Source organism: Narcine bancroftii, chromosome 6 (genome assembly GCF_036971445.1).
Source record: "Narcine bancroftii isolate sNarBan1 chromosome 6, sNarBan1.hap1, whole genome shotgun sequence".
Classification (NCBI taxonomy): Eukaryota; Metazoa; Chordata; class Chondrichthyes; order Torpediniformes; family Narcinidae; genus Narcine; species Narcine bancroftii.
Window position 1 is genome coordinate 124,334,473 of NC_091474.1, and position 20,111 is coordinate 124,354,583.

At 40.8% G+C, this 20,111-nt stretch overlaps 1 protein-coding gene across 3 annotated transcripts in view; it reads left to right on the forward strand.

Annotated features, from left to right (window-relative positions):
• The window catches only part of fam83b (family with sequence similarity 83 member B), a 37,461-nt gene that overhangs the window by 3,439 nt on the left and 13,911 nt on the right, over nt 1–20,111 (forward strand). The window contains exons 2-3 of one of the 3 annotated variants that reach the window (XM_069885966.1): nt 10,856–11,220; nt 13,697–14,188. In XM_069885966.1, the coding sequence (XP_069742067.1) occupies nt 13,727–14,188 (462 nt within the window). In that variant the 5' untranslated portion in view covers nt 10,856–11,220; nt 13,697–13,726. Of the gene's footprint in view, nt 1–10,855; nt 11,221–13,696; nt 14,189–18,126; nt 19,873–20,111 lie in introns of those variants that run through there. The other 2 variants (XM_069885965.1, XM_069885967.1) reach the window with 2 other exon arrangements.

The following is a 20,111-nucleotide window of genomic DNA, read 5'->3' on the forward strand; positions in this document are numbered from 1 at the left end:
CGGACTCGAAAGGCCAACATGGCCTGTTTCCGCTCCGTAAATGGTTATATGGAAACCATGCTGACTTGGGCCTATCTTTTCATGCACCTCCAGGTACTCCATAACCTCATCCTTCATAATCGACTCCAACAACTTCCCAACCACCGACATCAGGTTCATAGTTTATAATTTCCTTTCTGCTGCCTCACTCCCTTCTTAAACAGAGGAGTGACATTCACTGGTGTCACTAGGGGGCTGTAGGGGGTGTGGATCACATCAGGTGACACCATCAGAGCGGGTGACACCAAAATAACTGTCCATAAAATTTTTGTACAGTGTTTCAGCAGATATTTATTACTTTTTACTGCAGTTCGTTATAACAAAAACATTTTCTGTAAGCCCAGATTAATGTACCAACGAGGCTAAAACTTGATGCCGATTTACTTTCTGAACCTTCTACTGCGCTCCAGTCAGAGCTGTTGTTATTCCCCAATGACAACGACGCTTCGAATCACGTGGTTTCGTATGCACGCGCGAGACAAGCACGCGCTGATGCTTTCGTGGTGCTGGTGTTTTTATAGTTGCTGCTTTTGTCAAAAATTTCCAGGTGTTTTAGCTACAATATTGTGGTCATTAGCATTTTGTGAACTGAGATCAATAATGTTTTTGAGAATGAAGTAGCAATTAAAGGAAAAGAAGGAGAAAAATAAAAAAAAGGCTTCTGTTCAATATAGAAAGTTTGTACAAAACAATTTTGTTGTTAGTATTCATATAATCAAAGAAATATTATATTTAAGCAATTTACAACTATATTTATCACATATTGTTCTATATTTTTACAACTATATATGTGGGGGGGGGGAATGGGGGGGTGTGACACCATGAGTTATCGGGCTAGGTGACACCAACCCTGGCGACGCCACTGGTGCCATTCGTGACCCACCAGTCCACTGGAACCATGGCAGACTCCATTGATTCTTGAAAGATCATTACCAATTCCTCCACAATATTTACAGCTACCTTCTTCAGAACCCGATGGTGCATTTAATCTGGTCTGAGAGACTTATGTACCCTTAGACCATTTATCTTCCCATGTACCTTTTCTATCATGTTCTTGACAGCACTCACTTCTCTTCTGAGAGAGCCAAGAGAGTCTAATATGCTACTAATGTCTTCCACAGTGAAGACTGATCCATAAATATTCATTCAGTTCCTCTGCCATCTTCTTGACTCTTATTACAATTTCTCCAGCATCATTTTCTATCAGTCCTATATCTTCATTTGTCTCTCTTTTACTCTTTATATATTTAAAAATAATATCCTCTTTGATATTATTTGCTAACCTCCTTCCACAATTCATCTTTTCTTTCCTCTAGCACCTTCTGGCCAGTTCAGACTGATACAGAAGCCCCAGACTTAGATCTGTGATGGCCTTGTTTAAAAGGCATGACAACCCAAACCAAAACTGACTTCAATTTTCATCCCCCAAGAAAAGACTCCTCCACAATCAAGGAGATTGTGAGGAAGCTCATTAAGAATGCATGGAAAGTACCAGAATTACATACGAATAAATGTGGCATTCAATAAAGTAAATGGTTTCGATATCACATTTTGTAATCCACGGGAAGCATTAATGTCAGAGCACTCGTGCATTTGACACACACTATCCCGACACTTTCACACACATGCAGGCCTCCAATAGCGTCCTGACCTTCAAGTGCCCATTTACAACGTTCCTGTGCTGATCCTGTTTTATTCTCCATATGTTCCCACTCCTCCCACCCACCCCCACCCTTAACTTCCCAATTCTACCATTCATCTACATACTAGGGATAATTCTAGTAACCTTCTTAGTTTTTAAAAGCTTCCCAGTCTTCTATTTTCCTACTAATTTTTGCTTCCTTGTATACCCTCTCTTTTCTTGTCTTTTTAAAATATTTTTATTAGTTTTCAGTAATAATAAGTTTGTACAATACAATTAAGGAATGTGTCACAGAAAACCCAGCTAAACTGAAGCACTGTGAGAATAATGAATTCCCACAGTGAAACAAGGTTGAAAGTTAATGTTGATGAAGCAAAGTAGCTGACTCTGAAGTGGGACAAAAATTCGGTATTAACCCTGAACCTAGAGATGATGGTAATAGTCCATGAACGGGCCCCATTACATTTGGAATTTAATCTTTGAATCATTAATTGTGTTTCTAATTTTTTTTCCAAATTTAAACTGGACATAACGTCCCTTAGCCATTGTACATTAATAGGTGGGTTACTATCCTTCAACTTAATCAAAATAGCATGCCTGGCCAACAACAAAGTAAAAGATAAAATATGACATTTAATCATAAGTAAAACATCGTCTTCTCCAAGAGTTCAAACAGAGCAATGAAAGGATTTGGTTCTAATTTTAAATTGAGAATCACAGATAATATTTGAAAAATTTTTTTCTAAACTGGGGCACGTCCAGAACATATGGATTAACGAAGCCTCACCCATTTTGCATTTATCACAACGAGGACTTTAGACGTGTGGGTCCTATACACCACTTTGAATTGCAGCAGACAGTGGTGAGCACACAGATAGTGTTAATTAGCTGGAAAATAGAGTCCCAAACCTCAATGGACAGCGAAAGGTTCGAATCCTGCTCCCAGGCATTCTTAATTTGGACTAAAGGGATGTGTCTTAGACAAGTCAACTTGTCATAAATGCCAGATATTAACCCTTTACTGGAAGGTTGTATCCAAAAAAATGACTCTATAATGTTCACCTCAGGAGCTCCAGGAAAATAGAGGATATGTGATTGAATAAAATGCCTGATTTGTAAATATCTGAAAAATTGAACATTTGGTAAATTGAAATTTCCAACCAATTGTTCAAAAGATGCAAAACTGTTATCACTAAAAAAGGCTTTTAAAACATTTCATACCCAATCTATACCGTAATCAACACCAGAATCCTGCAAGGAAGGTTGGAAAAAGGTGATTGGATAAAATGAGACTTGCAAGAGAAAAGCCCTGACATCCAAAATACCTTCTAAACTATACCCATAGTCTCAAACTTTTATTTAACAACCAGATTGTCAGTTAGTTTATATGGACCAAGAAAAAGCAAGGATGCAAGAAATGACAAGATAAAAACATTTTTTATGGAATTTAATTCAATTTCTATCCAAGCAGGATGGTGAACTCGATTATGAAATAGTATCAAGAACATAACGTTACGTATATTGACCACACAATAGTAAAATCTGAAAGTGGGAAGCACAAAACCACCATTCCTTTAGATTTTTGAAGATGAGCTTTATTTAAACAAGGGCGTTTTCCTTGCCATATGTAAGAGGATATAAGTGAATCGAATGAGTCAAAAATGATTTAGGAATAAAAATAGGTTCAGACTGAAAGAAATACAAACATTTAGGTAGAATGTTCATTTTAATAGAATTAATACAACCAATCAGAGAGATAGATAAAGGAGGCCATTTTGTTAAAGACAGTTTAACATGCTTAAATAAAGTAGAGAAAATTTCCCTAAAAAGATGCTTGTGATTCTTTGTAATTGTAATGTGGAGATAAGTAAATTGATCTTTCACAATCTTAAAAGGAAAGTTAGTGTAGTGGTTTCCTTTTTATCTTTCTTTTTTCAGGAATATTTGTATTGCTCTACGAGATTTGTTAATACTTTATCTTATTGTTATGTAGCTATGAAACATTTATTTGATAAAACCAATAAAAATATTGGAAAAAAAAGGAAAATTAGAGTACTGTTACAGAGTTCTGTGTTGTGTATTGGTCTATGTGTTGTGTGGCTTTATGTTAAAAAGTGACAGTTTGCCTTAGAGAGCCAAGGTGAAGGTGGACTGCTGAGAGAGTGGGAGACAAACTGAGCATGTGAACAAAATGATCTAAACATTTCTGGACTTGGATGATAAACCACCACAGGGGATTCTGTGGAGTGGAAGAAGGCCCAGAGCGTGAGTCATGGTCTGAAAGACAGTTTAGAATGTTGGAATTTCCGAAGGCAGCCAGAAGGATCCAGTCCAAGCCAAACACAAAAAGACAATTTTGAATTTTGTGCTCTCTCTCCCTCTCTCTCAAAGATCTTTTGGCTTTCAGTTTACTGAATTTTGTTTATGATCTTTGCTTCAGTTGAGATTGAAGTTTTGTGAGTCTTGTGTGTTTTGTGTTTGTTTTGTGTCTAAGTTTTTCTTTGGGCTGGTTGGAAATATAACAGACTTTAATTACATACGTTATATTTAGGCTGGGGAATTTATTAGTTTTACACTGTTATAGAGATTTACATAGTAACCATTGGGCATTGTTATAAAAGGGGGGGATTTTGAATAAAAGTTTGAAGGTGATTTTTTTGTTAATTAAGTAAATGTTCATCTTTACCCCTGTGTGATATGCCTTCTTTGTGGTTGCTGGTTTGATCTTGTAACATAATTTGGGGACATCATTAGGGATCAAACCAATTTGGAAGCTTTAGGGGTGATTGACTTGTGCTTAGTTATCAGTCATCTGAGTTTGACTCAAACTCCAGCTTGAAATTAAAAATAAATGGTGAGTGTATAAATCACCAGCAGAAAAACCACCAACTATGAATATTGACCAGTTCATATCTAACCCTTCAGTGGTTAATTTAAAAATGGCTAAAAAGTCAGAACTGATGGTTGTAGTTGGCAAGTTAAAACTTCTTACAGTAAAAACTGGGATGAAAAAAAAAGAAATTGCCCGAAAGATTGTTAAGCTCTATGTAGGAAAGGGGGCATTTGAAGAAACTGCATTAGAACACTTGCCAAAGGAGAAAACTTCAGAGGAAGTAAAGTTGGCTTTGAGAAAAAAGAGAGGCAGAAAGGAAAGCCGAATGGGAAGCAGTAAGGCAGGCAGAAATGGAGGTAAGAGCAGCTGCAAGGGAGGAGAGAGAGAAAGAATGGAAACATGAGCTAGAACATTGAGGCAGATCCTAACGCAAGGAGAGGGAGAAGCCCAAAACCCATGTGCTGGTCAGGAGGAGAGGTTTCTAGTCAGTAGAGAAATGAGGTTAGTTCCTCCATTTGAGGAAGTTGAAATAGACCAGTATTTTCAGCATTTTGAGAAAGTAGCTGTAAATTTAAAATGGCCACCAGACCAGTGGTCACTCCTGCTACAAAATGTTCTTAAAGGGAAACCCCAACAGGTGTATTCGTGTCTTACTGTACAACAAGCAGCTGATTACGAATTTGTAAAGCAGGCTATACTCCGATCTTATGAACTAGTCCCAGAGGCTTATATTTAAATTTTAAAAATTTTAAAAAAAGCAGCAACCCAATCTTACCTGGATTTTGCTTAGAGGAAATTTGTGTGTTTTGATCGGTGGTTTCCCACAACAAAAGTAGAAAATAACTTTGATTTATTGAGGGAAATCATTCTGATTGAGGAGATTAAAAATTGTGTTCCTGACGATATTCAAGTGTACTTGGCAGAGAAAAATATAAAAAACTTGATAAGAATTGGCTAAATTCGCAGAGGAATATGGTTTAAGCCACAAGTCTAAGTGGATACCAAGGAAAACCTTTCAAAGGAATACTGCTGATAATCTAAGTAGAGTAGAAAGAAAATCTAGAAATGAAGTTAAAGGAAGAGAGGAAGAGAAATGGTGAAGGGAAAATTTTCGAGTATTATTTGCGACTATTGTAAGAAGCCAGAGCACATAATAGCAAATTGTCCTGTACTGAAAAGGAAGAAAGAGAAAGGGGTGGTACCAACTGCCTGTGTTCAGAGTGAGAAAGTTAGGGATATTTTTAAACCATTCATGACTGAAGGTTTCATTTCAGTTAAAGAAGGATCCAATCAAGTGCCAGTTAAAATCCTGCGGGATACTGGAGCAGCCCAATCGGTTGTATTAAGCAACATTTTGAATTTTGGTGAGGAAACCGATACTGGAGATGTGAATTTAATTAAAGGCATTGGTGGTGAAGCAGAGCCTATACCTTTGCATAGAATAGTGATGAAATCAGACTTAGTTAATGGCCTGGTTACGATAGGGATAACATCAAGTCTGCCGGTGGATGGAGTTTCTCTTTTGTGAAGGTAAAGTCATACCTGTGGTGAAACTCACAAGTAAGCCATTGGTTTATGAGTCTGAAAAGGATGTGGAAATCTACCCTGCATGTGCCATTACTAGAGCCATATCTAGAAAAAAGATAGAAGTAGAGAAAGTCTATGTTGATCCTGTAGTGGAGGCAAGCATTGAGGACAAACCTAAGGATCCAGCTTTGCTGTTGTCAAGAGAAGAATTCTTCTTTCTTCTTCTTTGGCTTGGCTTCGCGGACGAAGATATATGGAGGGGTAATGTCTACGTCAGCTGCAGGCTCATTTGTGGCTGACAAGTCCGATGCGGGACAGGCAGACATGGTTGCAGCGGTTGCAAGGGAAAATTGGTTGGTTGTGGTTGGGTGTTGGGTTTTTCCTCCTTTGTCTTTTGTCAGTGAGGTGGGCTCTGTGGTCTTCTTCAAAGGAGGTTGCTGCCCGCAGAACTGTGAGGTGCCAAGATGTACGGTTTGAGGCGATATCAGCCCACTGGCGGTGGTCAATGTGGCAGGCACCAAGAGATTTCTTTAGGCAGTCTTTGTACCTCTTCTTTGGTGCACCTCTGTCTCGGTGGCAGGTGGAAAGCTCGCCATAGAACACGATCTTGGGAAGGCGATGGTCCTCCATACTGGAGACATGACCTACCCAACGCAGTTGGATCTTCAGCAGCGTGGATTCGATGCTGTCGGCTTTGCCACCTCGAGTACTTCGATGTTGGTGATGAAGTCGCTCCAATAAATGTTAAGGATGGAGCGGAGACAACGCTGGTGGAAGCGTTCTAGGAGCCGTAGGTGATGCCGGTAGAGGACCCATGATTCGGAGCCGAACAGGAGTGTGGGTATGACAATGGCTCTGTATACGCTAATCTTTGTGAGGTTTTTCAGTTGGTTGTTTTTCCAGACTCTTTTGTGTAGTCTTCCAAAGGCGCTATTTGCCTTGGCGAGTCTGTTATCTATCTTGTTGTCGATCCTTGCATCTGATGAAATGGTACAGCCAAGATAGGTAAACTGGTTGACCGTTTTGAGTACAGTGTGCCCGATGGATATATGGGGTGGGGGGGCTGGTAGTCATGATGGGGAGCTGGCTGATGGAGGATCACAGTTTTCTTCAGGCTGACTTCCAGGCCAAACATTTTGGCAGTTTCCACAAAACAGGACGTCAAGCGCTGAAGAGCTGGGTCTGAATGGGCAACTAAAGCGGCATCGTCTGCAAAGAGTACTTCATGGACAAGTTGCTCTTGTGTCTTGGTGTGAGCTTGCAGGCGCCTCAGATTGAAGAGACTGCCATTCGTGCAGTACCGGATGTAAACAGCGTCTTCATTGTTGGGGTCTTTCATGGCTTGTTTCAGCATCATGCTGAAGAAGATTGAAAAGAGGGTTGGTGCGAGAACGCAGCCTTGCTTCACGCCATTGTTAATGGAGAAGGGTTCAGAGAGCTCATTGCTGTATCTGATCCGACCTTGTTGGTTTTCGTGCAGTTGGATAACCATATTGAGGAACTTTGGGGGGCATCCGAGGCACTCTAGTATTTGCCAAAGCCCTTTCCTACTCACGGTGTCGAAGGCTTTGGTGAGGTCAACAATGGTGATGTAGAGTCCTTTGTTTTGTTCTCTGCACTTTTCTTGGAGCTGTCTGAGGGCAAAGACCATGTCAGTAGTTCCTCTGTTTGCATAAAGCCGCACTGTAATTCTGGGAGAACATTTTTGGCGACACTAGGTATTATTCTATTTAGGAGAATCCTAGCGAAGATTTTGCCTGCAATGGAGAGCAGTGTGATTTCCACTGTAGTTTGAGCAGTCTGATTTCTCGCCCTTGTTTTTGTTTTTGTACAAGGTGATGATGAGAAGAATTAATAGCTAGACAAAAGCATGATCCTGATCTTGCTGGGATAAGAGATAAGATTCTGTCTAACCAGGAAATTGAAACTGTGCCAGTAGGTTAATTTGTTCAAGATGAAATATTGATGAGAAAGTGGAGACCACAAGTGATACCTGCCAGTGAAAACTGGGTGGTAATAAGGCAAGTTGTAATTCCCAAAACTTACAGGAATGAAATATTAAAGTTGGTTCATAGTACACCTTTAGGAGGTCATCTTGGAGTGAAGAAGATGGTTGAAAAGATAAGGAAATAGTTTTATTGGCCGAAATTAAGAAAGGATGTTGTGAACTTTTGTAGAACCTGTCACATTTGTCAAGTGGTGGGCAAGCCTAATCAAGGACCACCAGTGCCACCTTTACAACCCATGCCTGCTTTCGGGGAGCCCTTCTCAAAAGTGATAGTGGATTGTGTTGGCCCATTGCCAAAAACCAAAGCAGGAAATGAATATTTGTTAACACTCATGTGCACAGCTTCAAGATATCCAGAGGCTATTCCCCTGAGAAACATTAAAGCAAAGACAATTGTGAAGGCTATGCTAAAATGTTTCACACTCCTTGGCCTAACAAGGGAAATTCATTTGGACCAAGGGAGTAATTTTATGTCTGCAATATTTCAACAGGTGGTGTATGAATTGGGAGCCCATCAAATTGTGTCGTCTGCCTATCATCCTGTAAGTCAAGGGGCCTTGGAAAGGTTCCATTTAACTGTGAAAAATATGATGAGGGCTTATTGCATGGAAAATAAAAAGGATTGGGATGAAGGAATCCATTTGTTATTGTTTTCTGTTAGAGAGGCAACTCAAGAGTCTTTTGGCTTTAGTCCATTTGAGTTGGTGTTTGGTCATGAAGTCAGGGATCCATTACTATTGTTGAAGGAACAGTGGATACATAATTATATACAATCAAATCTGTTGGATTATGTTTTCAAATTTAAAAACAGATTACATCAGGCTTGCAAGATGGCAAGGAAAAATTTAAAAACTGCTCAGGGAAAAATGAAAATTTGGTATGATCTAAAAGCAAAAATTAGGGACATTAAACTTGGCAACAAAATATTGTTTTTTTTTCCAATGCAGTCAAACCCTTTGAGAGCTCAGTTTTTAGGACCATATAAGGTGAAATCAAAAATGAACCAGGTCACCTATGTCATTGAGATGGCTGATCATCGAAGAGAGACACAGGTCTGTCACGTGAACATGCTTAAACCTTACTTTGAGAAAATGACTGAGGAGGAGACTAGGATTCCAACCAAGCTGCTAGTTATGGAGGAAGAGATAAGTTTTATGGAAGGTCATGGAGCACAGAAAGTGATAAGCCCTAGGCTGGAAAATTCTATAATTTTGCAAAACTTAGACACCAAGTTAATGCATTTGACTAAATCAGAAAGGGAAGAAATGAGGACATTACTTATGAAATTTAAGAATATATCCCCAGATGTTCCAAGAAGAACTACTGTGGCTTGTCATGATGTGGAGGCCAGTGATGCTAAGCCTATTAAGCAGCATCCTAACTGAGTTAATCAGAAAAAGAGTAGATTGTTGGATCAAGAGGTGGATTACATGCTTAAAAATAACATCATCCAAAAATCGTTCAAACTGGAGTTCTCCCTGTGTTCTGGTGCCTAAGCCAGTTGGCTCAATTATGTTTTGTACAGATTATCGAAAGGTAAACATGGTGACAAAGTCTGATGCATTCCCTATTCCCAGAATAGATGATTGTATAGATAAGGTGGGAAATGCTAAGTTTTTTTTAATAAAGATTGATCTCTAAAAAGGATACTGGTGTGCTCCTTTGACAGAGAAAGGCAGGGACATTTCTGCATTTGTTACACGTTTGGGATTGTATGAGTATAATGTTATGCCTTTCGGGATGAAAAATGCACCTGGCACATTTCAGAGAATGATTAATGTAGTAATTCAGGGTTTAGAGCACACAGGAGCCTATAATGATGATTTAGTAATTAGTACGGATACATGGGAAGAACACATGCTTGAATTAGAGCAGTTATTTCAGAGACTGGTGAAAGCACACCTCACAGTGAATTTGAACAAGAGTGAGTTTGGACATGCCACTGTAATTTATCTGGGTTATGTGGTAGGACAGGGACAGGTGGCACCGGTTGGAGTGAAAGTATTGGCTATCACTGCGTTCCCTATCCCCAGTAATAAGAAAGATCTTCGGAGATTTCTAGGTATAATTGGCTACTATCGTAGATTTAGTAAAAACTTTGCAGAAATTGCATTCCCATTAACAAAACTACTTGGAAATAAAGAAAAATTTATCTGGTCAGATTCATGCCAGGAAGCGTTTCTGAAGTTAAAGGCAATTTTATGCTATCAGCCTGTACTTTTGTCCCCTAACTTTGAAAAGCCATTCTTTTTAGCCGTGGATGCCAGTGACAAAACGGTTAGTGCTGTACTGTTACAGAAGAAGGATGGTAATGGAGTTGAACATCCTATTTTGTACTTCTAGAAAAAGTTTAACGAGAATGAGTTATTAGCGCTTGTTTTAGCATTGCAACATTTTGATGTGTGTATTTGTACTGCTCAAAAAATCTTTAATAATATATACTGATCATAATCCATTAGTTTTTCTGTCTAAAATGAAAAATAAGAACAGACGGTTAGTGAACTGGAGCTTAATGTTACAAGAGTATGATTTAATTATTACACACATAAAGGGGATGGATAATGTAATAGCAGATTGTTTGTCAAGACGTTAATTTGGGTAGATATGATTCTAATCACATACTTATTGTAAAAAAAATGGAGTGTTTATTTTATTTTATTTATGTAATGCTTCCATTAATTGTTAAAAATTTGTTCTTGTGGACCAAATTTATTTTTAAGCAGTGGAGGTGTTACAGAGTTCTGTGTTATGTATTGGCCTATGTGTTGTATGGCTTTATGTTAAAAAGTGACAGTTTGTCTTATAGAGCCAAGGTGAATGTGGACTGCTGAAAGAATGGGAGATGGACTGAGCATGTGCAGAAAATGAACTAAAAATTTCTCGACTTGGACAATAAACCACAACTGGGGGTGCTGTGGAGTGGAAGAAGGCCCAGAGCATGAGTCATGGTTTGGAGGGTAGTTTAGAATGTTGGGATTTCAAAAAGGATGAACATTCCGAAGGCAGTCAAAAGGATCCGAATCAAGCCAGTGGTTCCTCTCTCTGCAAGCAACACAAGAAGACAACTTCGAATTTTGTGCTCTATCTCTCTCTCAAAGATCTTTTGGCTTCAGTTTACCAAACAAACTGAATTTTGTTCATGACCTTTGCTTTGGTTGAGATCGAAGTCTTGTGAGTCTTGTGTGTTTTGTGTCTAAGTTTTTTTCTGTGGGCTGGTTGGAAACATAACTTAGACTTTAATTCTTTGGCTTGGCTTTGCGGACGAAGATTTATGGAGGGGGTAAAATGTCCACGTCAGCTGCAGGCTCGAATGTGGCTGACAAGTCCGATGCGGGTCAGGCAGACACGGTTGCAGGGGAAAATTGGTTGGTTGGGGTTGGGTGTTGGGTTTTTCCTCCTTTGTCTTTTGTCAGTGAGGTGGGCTCTGCAGTCTTCTTCAAAGGAGGTTGCTGCCCGCCGAACTGTGAGGCGCCAAGATGCACGGTTTGAGGCGATATCAGCCCACTGGCGGTGGTCAATGTGGCAGGCACCAAGAGATTTCTTTAGGCAGTCCTTGTACCTCTTGGACGTGGAGGGGGTGGATGTGGACATGTCCTCGGGCCTGAGCAAAGGAGCTTTTAGGTGTAGTGCAGTGTGCGCAGTACTGGCCCCACCCTTTACACCCGTGGTTCGTGTGCTGTGGCCAAGCAAGCTGGGACGTGGCAGCGAGGTCCTTGGGTTGTAGGGTTTATATCGGAGTGGCCTTCTCCTATGCAGGTTTCTTACCCGGGCTGGAGTGGCCTGCCTCCCCTCCTAATATGTTATATTTAGGCTGGGGAATTTATTAGTTTTACACTGTTATAGAAATGTACATAGTAACCAGTGGGCATTGTTATAAAAGGGGAGATTTTGAATTAAAGTTTGAAGGTGATTTTTTGTTAATAAAGTAATTGTTCATCTTTACCCCTGTGTGATATGGCTTCTTTGTGGTTGCTGGTTTGATCTTGTAAGAGTACATTAATACAGGAGAATTTAAATTTAAATTTAGTTATGATCTTGGAAAAATTGAATTTTGGACCATGTTTTATTTACATGGATTAAATTGCTATATTCATGTCCTACTGCTTCAATTCTTACTAATAACAATGAAAACCTTTCATTCTCTAACAGGGTACCTGTCGAGGTTGTCCTTTAAGTCCATTACTTTTTGCTTTGGCCTTAGAGCCTCTAGCAATTGTATTTTGTGAGTGCAGAGATATTTCAGGGATCAATATGAAGGGAACTGAACATAAAGCTTCCCTTCATGCTGATGACCTTTTACTTTACATATCAAACACTGATACTTCTTTACCTTCCATACTATTCTTACTTGCTCAACTTCGTCAGTTTTCAGGGAACAAGTTCAATCTGCATAAGAATGAACTTTTCCTGTATTAACATATTCTAATTTTCCTTTTAAGTTTGTGAAAGATCAATTTACTTACCCTCTATTTTACTTTCCTTAACTTCCCTTGTCAGCCACAACTCCCTCATTATTCCTTTCACAAATGTATTTATTTTTGGTATTTGCCTGTTCTGCTCTTTACTCATTTCTCACAGAAACCCCAGCCATTGCTGATCTGCTGCCTTCCCCGTTAGTAAATTTTTCCAATCGGCTTTGGACAGTTCCTCTCTCACGTGACTGTAATTTCCTTTACTCCACTGAAGTACTGACATATTGGACTTTCAACTCTCCTTTTCAAATTTCACAGTGAACTTCACTGATTCCTAAGGGTTCCTTTACTGTAAGCTCTCTAATCACCTCTTGTTCATTGCTCAGCACCCAATCCAGAACAACCCTGGTGGGCCCATCAACAAGCTGCTCCAAAAAGCCATCCCGTAGGCATTCCACAAATCTCTCTCTCCTTGGATTCCGTACTGACCTGACTTTCCCATTCTACTTTCATGTTAAAATCTCCCAGGATCATCATAACTCTGACCTCTGACATGCCTTATCTATTTCTAGTTGTATTTTGTAGTCCATATAACTGGCATTAGTGCCCTTTACCATTCCTTAACTCAACCCATAAGGATTCTACCTTATCTGATCCTATTTCACTTTTTTCCAATGATTTAATATTGCTGCTGACCAGCAGGGCCATGCTCTGCCTCCCTGCCTATCACTCCAATACCGTGTATCCTTGGACATTCAGCTCCCAATAATATCTATTCTTTAGCCACGATTCAGTAATGGCCACACCATCGTAACCTCCAACCTGTAGCTGTACAACACGATCATTCACCTTGTTTCTAATGCTGCGTGCATTTAAGTAGAATACCTTCAGACCTCATGTCTTGGTACCTAACTACATCCAAATAATCTGCACAAAGTTGTACATTTCAAAAGGAAACACCTCTCACTGAAACTTCAAGTACACTTTAAACAGGCTCAGAAACTTTAAACACGTACCCTTGAATGTTTAAGCAATTGACATTTATTTTAAATTTTGGGCGTGAAATTTAAACCATTTGGTTACTAGCAGCATTTTCATTCAACTTATTTTTTGGGTAAAGCAATAGCAAATTGTTTTTTTTTTAATTTGGAATTTCGCATCTCATTGCAAAAAAAAATGTCTTTTATCGTTTTCTGTTGTTATTCTGAATAATGAGAGTTTTTCTCTTTCCACAGTAAGTGCACCTACTCAACCCTGGATATTTAATGTTAAATTCCATCAATATGAACTTATTATCTTCCCACATCTCTTCCCTGGGTGATGAATACAGATCTAATGATTATGTGGAGCCTCACTACAAGGAGTGGTACCGTTTAGCTATTGATAAGCTAGTGGATGAAGGTATTCCTGGCTATGAAGAATTTCTTGCAAAGGAAGGACAGTGCCAATTCCTGGCTGAGGAGGAACTTCATTTCATCACGGACAACATTACGAAGGTGTCTCCATCAAGCATTTACACTCTCAAGGACAACACAGATGGATCTTCCTCTGGCACCTACTGGCCAGTTCAGTCTGATACTGAAGCCCCAGACTTAGACCTGGGATGGCCTTATGTAATAAAAGGCATGACAACCCAAACCAAAATTGACTTGCATTTTCATCCCCCAAGAGAAGACTCCCCCACAATCAAGGAGATCGTGAGGAAGCTCATCAAGGATGCACAGAAGGTACCAGAATTATAAGCTAGGAAATGTGGCATCCAATAAGGTCAATGGCCTTGTTATTTTTATCAAAGTTTGTAATCCATGCAGAGAATTATTTTCAGAGCACTCATGCATTTGACACACTATCCCGACACTTCCACACACATGCAGGCCTCCAATAGTGTCCTGACCTTCAAGTGCCCATTTACAATGTTCCTGTTTTATCCAGCCCTCAGCATGTCAGGCTTCTTCTGTGGAGAGAGGAACAATTAACATTTCAAGTCTGCGACTCCTCATTGGAATCTGGAATAAATGACCCTGGACCTAAAATGATAACTGTTTCACTTTCCACTGATACTGCTTAAAGATTCCATTCACATCCAATCTGCAACACAACGATTCCAGGCAAATCCTCCTTTTCTAGTCATTCCACTCACTGGTACAAACGCATGTCTCCAGGCATATTCTTGATTTAAAAGAGAGCTGGATTCTTATGGCCTAAATCAGTGGTTCTCAACTTTTTCATTCCACTCACATACTACTTTAAGTGTTCCCTATGCCATCAGTGTTCTGTGATTAATAAGGGATTACGTAAGGTGGTGTGTGAGTGAGGGAAAAAAAGGTTGAGAACCACTGCTCTTGACCTAATTGTTACTGAAATATTTTGCTTGAGAAAAATTGTCATTGGCCCATTTCCATTGGAGCTATGAAACCGTGCACATAATGAGTCAACTAGGTACGAATATTCCATTTCTATTTGCAAAGCACTTATGGCATTACTTAATGTGAGTGGAAAGAAAATGTTTGAAAGCCGCTGGCCTAAATGCTCGAGATACTGGCATAGAAAGGGGCCATGATTAGATTCACTGTTGGAACCGAATGGCTTTGCAGTGTAGCCAGGCTGAAAATTAGTGGATGTCTGTTTTACGGGAGCAGGTGGCTGTAGATTGAGATCCCATCCTGCTCTTTGGTCAGGTTCCCACTGGGAAATGAAGATGGAGTTAATTTTCTGTTTTCTCCAACTACTTTGGCCTCACCTCCTAGGTCGTAAGAAGTTGTTAAAATTCACACAGAGCTACAAGTATAGAGATCTTTAATGAGCCCTATGAGGGATATGATCACACTCTCTTTCCCAGGGTAGAGGAGGCTAAAACTAGAGGATTTAAGGTGAGGCATTTAAGAGGGAACTTTTTCACACAAAGTTTGTATGTAGAACGAGCTGCCAAGCAAAGTGGTAGAGGGAGGGACAATGACGAAAAAGACATTTAGACAAGTAAAAATGCAATGCTGGAGAAACTCAACAAGTCCTTCACAGAGCAAAGTAAAGGTACATAACTGACATATTGGGCTAGAGCCTTTCATCAAGATATGCAGGTTTGCATTTCGACAGGTACAAGGGTAGGGAAGGTTTAGAGAGACATGTGTCAAATGCAAGCAAATAGGATGAGCTCAGGTTTAAAATAGAAAATAATTAAATGAAGGAGGAGTTGGGCTGAAACACCTGTTTCCGCCTTGCATGACCATAGCTCTGTGACATCCAGAGTGCAGTTTTATCTCCTGAGTATAGCTTTCAGTTCTGGTCACTTCATTACAGGAAGGATGTGGAAGCTTTTGAGAAGGTGCAGAGGAAATTTGCCAGGATATTGCCAGGATTGGAGAACATGTCATATGAAGCAAAGCTTTTCCCTTTGAAATGACGGAGGGAGGATGAGTGGTGATTTAATAAAGGTGAACAAGATCAGATAGGGTGGGCAGGGAGAGGCCTTTTTGTCCCGGGGCGACAGTAGCAAATACCAGAGGACACCAGGGAACTTACCAGAGGAAAGTTTAGGGTAAGTGTCAGAGGGAAGGATTTTTACACAGAGAGTGGTGGGTGCCTGGAATGCATTGCCAGCAGTGGTAGTGGGATTGGTACAATAGGGACAGGCAGATGGATGTAAGAAAAATAGAGATTTATGGGAGTGAGGAAGGGAAAAATTGGATTGCTGAGTAGTGGGTTTATATAGGTGAGCACAACATTTTGGACAAAGGGCATGTTCCATGTTAAGTTGAGGGGACTAAAACTATTAGAAATCCCCTTGCTCATGGAATTCTCTCACCCTGGAAGGCAGTAGCATTCATTCATTGGGAATGTTCAACACTGGGATCATTAGAATTCCAGAGGATATAGTTGCTGTCAGGGGAGCACAGGGCATCTTCACCAGATTAATTCCTGGGATGGTAGGAATGTCATTACGAGAGATCGGATCAACTTTGCCTATTTTCACCATGGTTTAGAGGGATCTCTTTGAAACCTACACAATTCTGACACGTATGGATATGTGGATGTTCTTTCCCCTGAATAAGTGGTTGTAATCCCAGAGTATGGGGTAAGACATTGTGGGTGGAGAAGAGGAGAAATTCCTTCACTCCAAGAGCGCTCAACATTGGGAATTCTCAGTAACTAAAATCAATTGTTTCCAGGTCCCTATTTTAGATTCACAACTCAGGGGTTGAATGTCAATTTTTATTTCCATGACTCTGCTGATCTTGCTTCCTCTTCCTGTCTGAGGGGGGCCAAGGCCCAGCTATGCAGACCCATGGTATAGAATTGTGCCATGGCCCTGGGGTCCTCAGTGGCAGAATTAAGCAAGGGCCCTTTGCATTACAATTTGAGTTATGGAAGAGAAATCGGTATTTTGTCCCACCATGTCCATGCTGACCATTGAGTACTCATCTACAGTTCATGTAGTGATTAGTGCAATGTTATTACAGCACCCCTAGTGACTGGGGTTCGAATCCCGTGTAGGGAGATGATACGTTCTCTCCATGTCTGGGGTTTTCCCCAAGGGCTCCTAATGTTCAAATCATTCTGGTGGTTGTAGATTAATTGGGTGTAATTGGGCGGCACGGGCTCATGAGCCAAAATGGCCTGTTACTGTGCTGTATGTTTAAATTTTAAATTTAAAAAAAATTAAAAATTAATCTCACGGCCTTCTGTGTTGGCGATTCAAATGCTTGTCCACATGCATCGTAAATGTTGCATGAGTTTCTGCCTCACATTACCTGAGTAGATTGTGAGGAATGTTCCAGATTCCAACCACCCTTTGGATTTAAAGAGCTTTCCTTAAACCCCTTCAGAATCTCTTGTCTTTTATCCAAATCCTTTTTCTTCTTGGACAATTTAATATTGCATAAAATGACTCCTACTCCGTGTGAATCATTACCTTCTGTAATCTTTCCAGTCTCCCCGAGGGCCTGCACCATAGCTTTGCAGTACACACAGTCACACCCTTGACTCAGCCTCACAGTTGCTTGATGGAAGGATGTGAGCGGGGAGTGAAGTTACGTTAAACACTGAAACACAACCCACAAAACACCATCCAGATACACAATCAGTAGGTTTACACAGGATGGCATAACGTCATAAGCTGAAGGGCCTGTACTGTGCTGTAATGTTCTATCTTCTAATCTCCTCCTGGCCTAATGCCAGTTAATGTGGGTTTGGTCCAGGTATCCTGTACAACACTGAATTAGAAGATATGGTTCCATGGCTTGTTTGGGAAGTCTGATTTGAATTTCATTGCTACTGTAGAGTTTCCCCAGAGAGCATGGGGACACAGGCAGGAGAACTAGTGAGGATTGAGCACAACACTGATACAGAGCCAGCAATTGAGTCCAGGGTTCAAATCCTGTGCTGTCTCTAAGGAATTTGTACCTTCTCCCCGTGTCTGCATGGGTTTTCCCCAGGGGCTCCGGTTTCCTTCCTCCATTTGAAATATACCAGGTGGTTTGTGGGCCGAAATGGCCTGTTATGGTGCTGAATGTCTACAATTTTAAAAATCTAAAATTAAAAAAAAGTTTACTTAAAACTTAAACATTAAAATGTAAAATTTCAAAATTTTAAATAATCAGAAATTGCCTTGCTGGGAAGTGTGTGATTTTCTCGCACTGGAAAGGAGCGGGGGTCATCCACTGGGAATGTTGAAAACGAGGATCATTAGAATTCTGGAATCCGTGAGGATGTAAGTATTGGGTGGAAAAATGGAGGGGCTCAAGCCAAACACTATCAGTGGGAGAAAAAGAAACTCCTCATTGGCTTGAAAAGCCAATCATTCTCTCCATCCAGTCTCACTGCTCTTGTTGAGTTCCTCCAGCTGTGTGTGTTTGGTTTCAGATGCCAGTGTCTGCAGTCTCCTGTGTGTGGACAGAGTAAAGGATTGACCATGATCTCGTTGAACCAGAAGCATTTTTTTTTATCCTGCTGCTGTTTATATTTGAATGCAGTGGAGGCTGGTGCCACATCCTGCCTGCCTGACCATTTCCTGTGGACTCAGAAGAGCAAAGAGCAAGAATGCTTCGCTCCGAGTTGTCAGGAAAACTATTGGCAATCCCTAGGCCTGATCGCAGCCCTGCCACTGCCTGATTCATGGCCTGTCACCAATCCGATTATAGAACATAGAACACTACAGCACAATCAGGCCTCGGCCTTTGATGTTGTGCCAACAGATATACTCCTACCAAAACAAAACCAAATGTCTAACTGTTGATGGTAGGGGAATCTGCCTTCTATGGTCCATTAGTCTGAGCCCTCCTTTATGTTAGAGAGGTACTGTTGGCAACGTCACCAAGAACTCACCTACCTTGCTCTTGCGGCTTCTCCAGCCACTCTTGCCTGCTCCCCAACTCCCCATAAACAATAAGACTACTAGTTGTGCATTTTCCCACATGAAGTCATGGAAACAGAAAGAGATGCAACGCAGAAAGAGGCACCCCAACTAACCACCCCACACATGTTTACACAAACCTCATTTTGTTCCCTCACACTCTCCCCCACACCCCCCCCTCACCAAGATTCTACCTGTCACCCACACACGAGGGGAAATTACCAATGGTGAATTAAGCTCGCACCCTGCCTGTATTTGAGACATGGAAAGAAACCCAAACAGCTGGGGAAAAGCCACACAGTCATGCGAGATGTTGCAAACTCCATTCAATCAGCACCCTAGGCCAGGATTGAACCCATGTCTCTGGAGCCGTGAGACAGCAGCTCTGCCCATGTACGACCCCAAAATTTGTGAAACTTTAAAATATACATGTATAATCAATCTAATAATATATTAATAAATGCATCATACATAAACAAGTTAGTATAATGCCTGCAATTATTATCTTTTCACTGAACATACAAATAAAGGATGGCCTTTCCAGGACCCACAAAACCTACATAATAGTCAAAATATCTCCTCATTGCACTTCGTAAGGAGATTGGGGAGGGCAAGGTTATCGGCCCCCATCTTGACAACATTATACAGGAGCACAATTAAGAGTGGCCATGCCTGACCGCATCATTGTGTGGTACAGTAGCTGAAAAACATTGGACCAGTCGTCAATACAGAGGATCATCAAAATGGCTGAGAAGACTGACTGGGGACTCCCTTGCCTCTATTGACAAAATTTCACATCCATCCAGCATGTATTATGTATGCATGGGCACTGTGGTCTGCAGAAATGCTGTTTCGTCTGGATGTATATCTAGTTGGATGACAATAAACTTCAACTTGAACATGAATATATAAGTAAGGATTAGGGCTTTGCTTCAGTTGCAAATGATGACACATCGTTTGTTGTTCATACACAAAAGCGCTGGAGCAACTAAACAGGTCCTGAAGTATCCATAGGAGGCAAAGATATTCAACCAACGTTTCTGGCCTGAGCCCTTCATCAAGGTATGAGCAATATGCAGGCAGGTCCCTCAATAAAAAAGATGGGGAGAGGAGGGAGGAAGGGCTGGGGGAAGAGCACAGGCCAACAGGCAAGAGGCCAGAGGTGGACATGGGGAGAAGGGCAGGAGAGGAAAGCTGAGAACTGATTGGGGGAGGGGGTTAGCTCTGAGAATGCAGAGCTGGAGGAAAGGGGACAGGGGGAGAGGGGGAGAGGGAAAGAGAGAGACGGGGGTCAGCGTCGC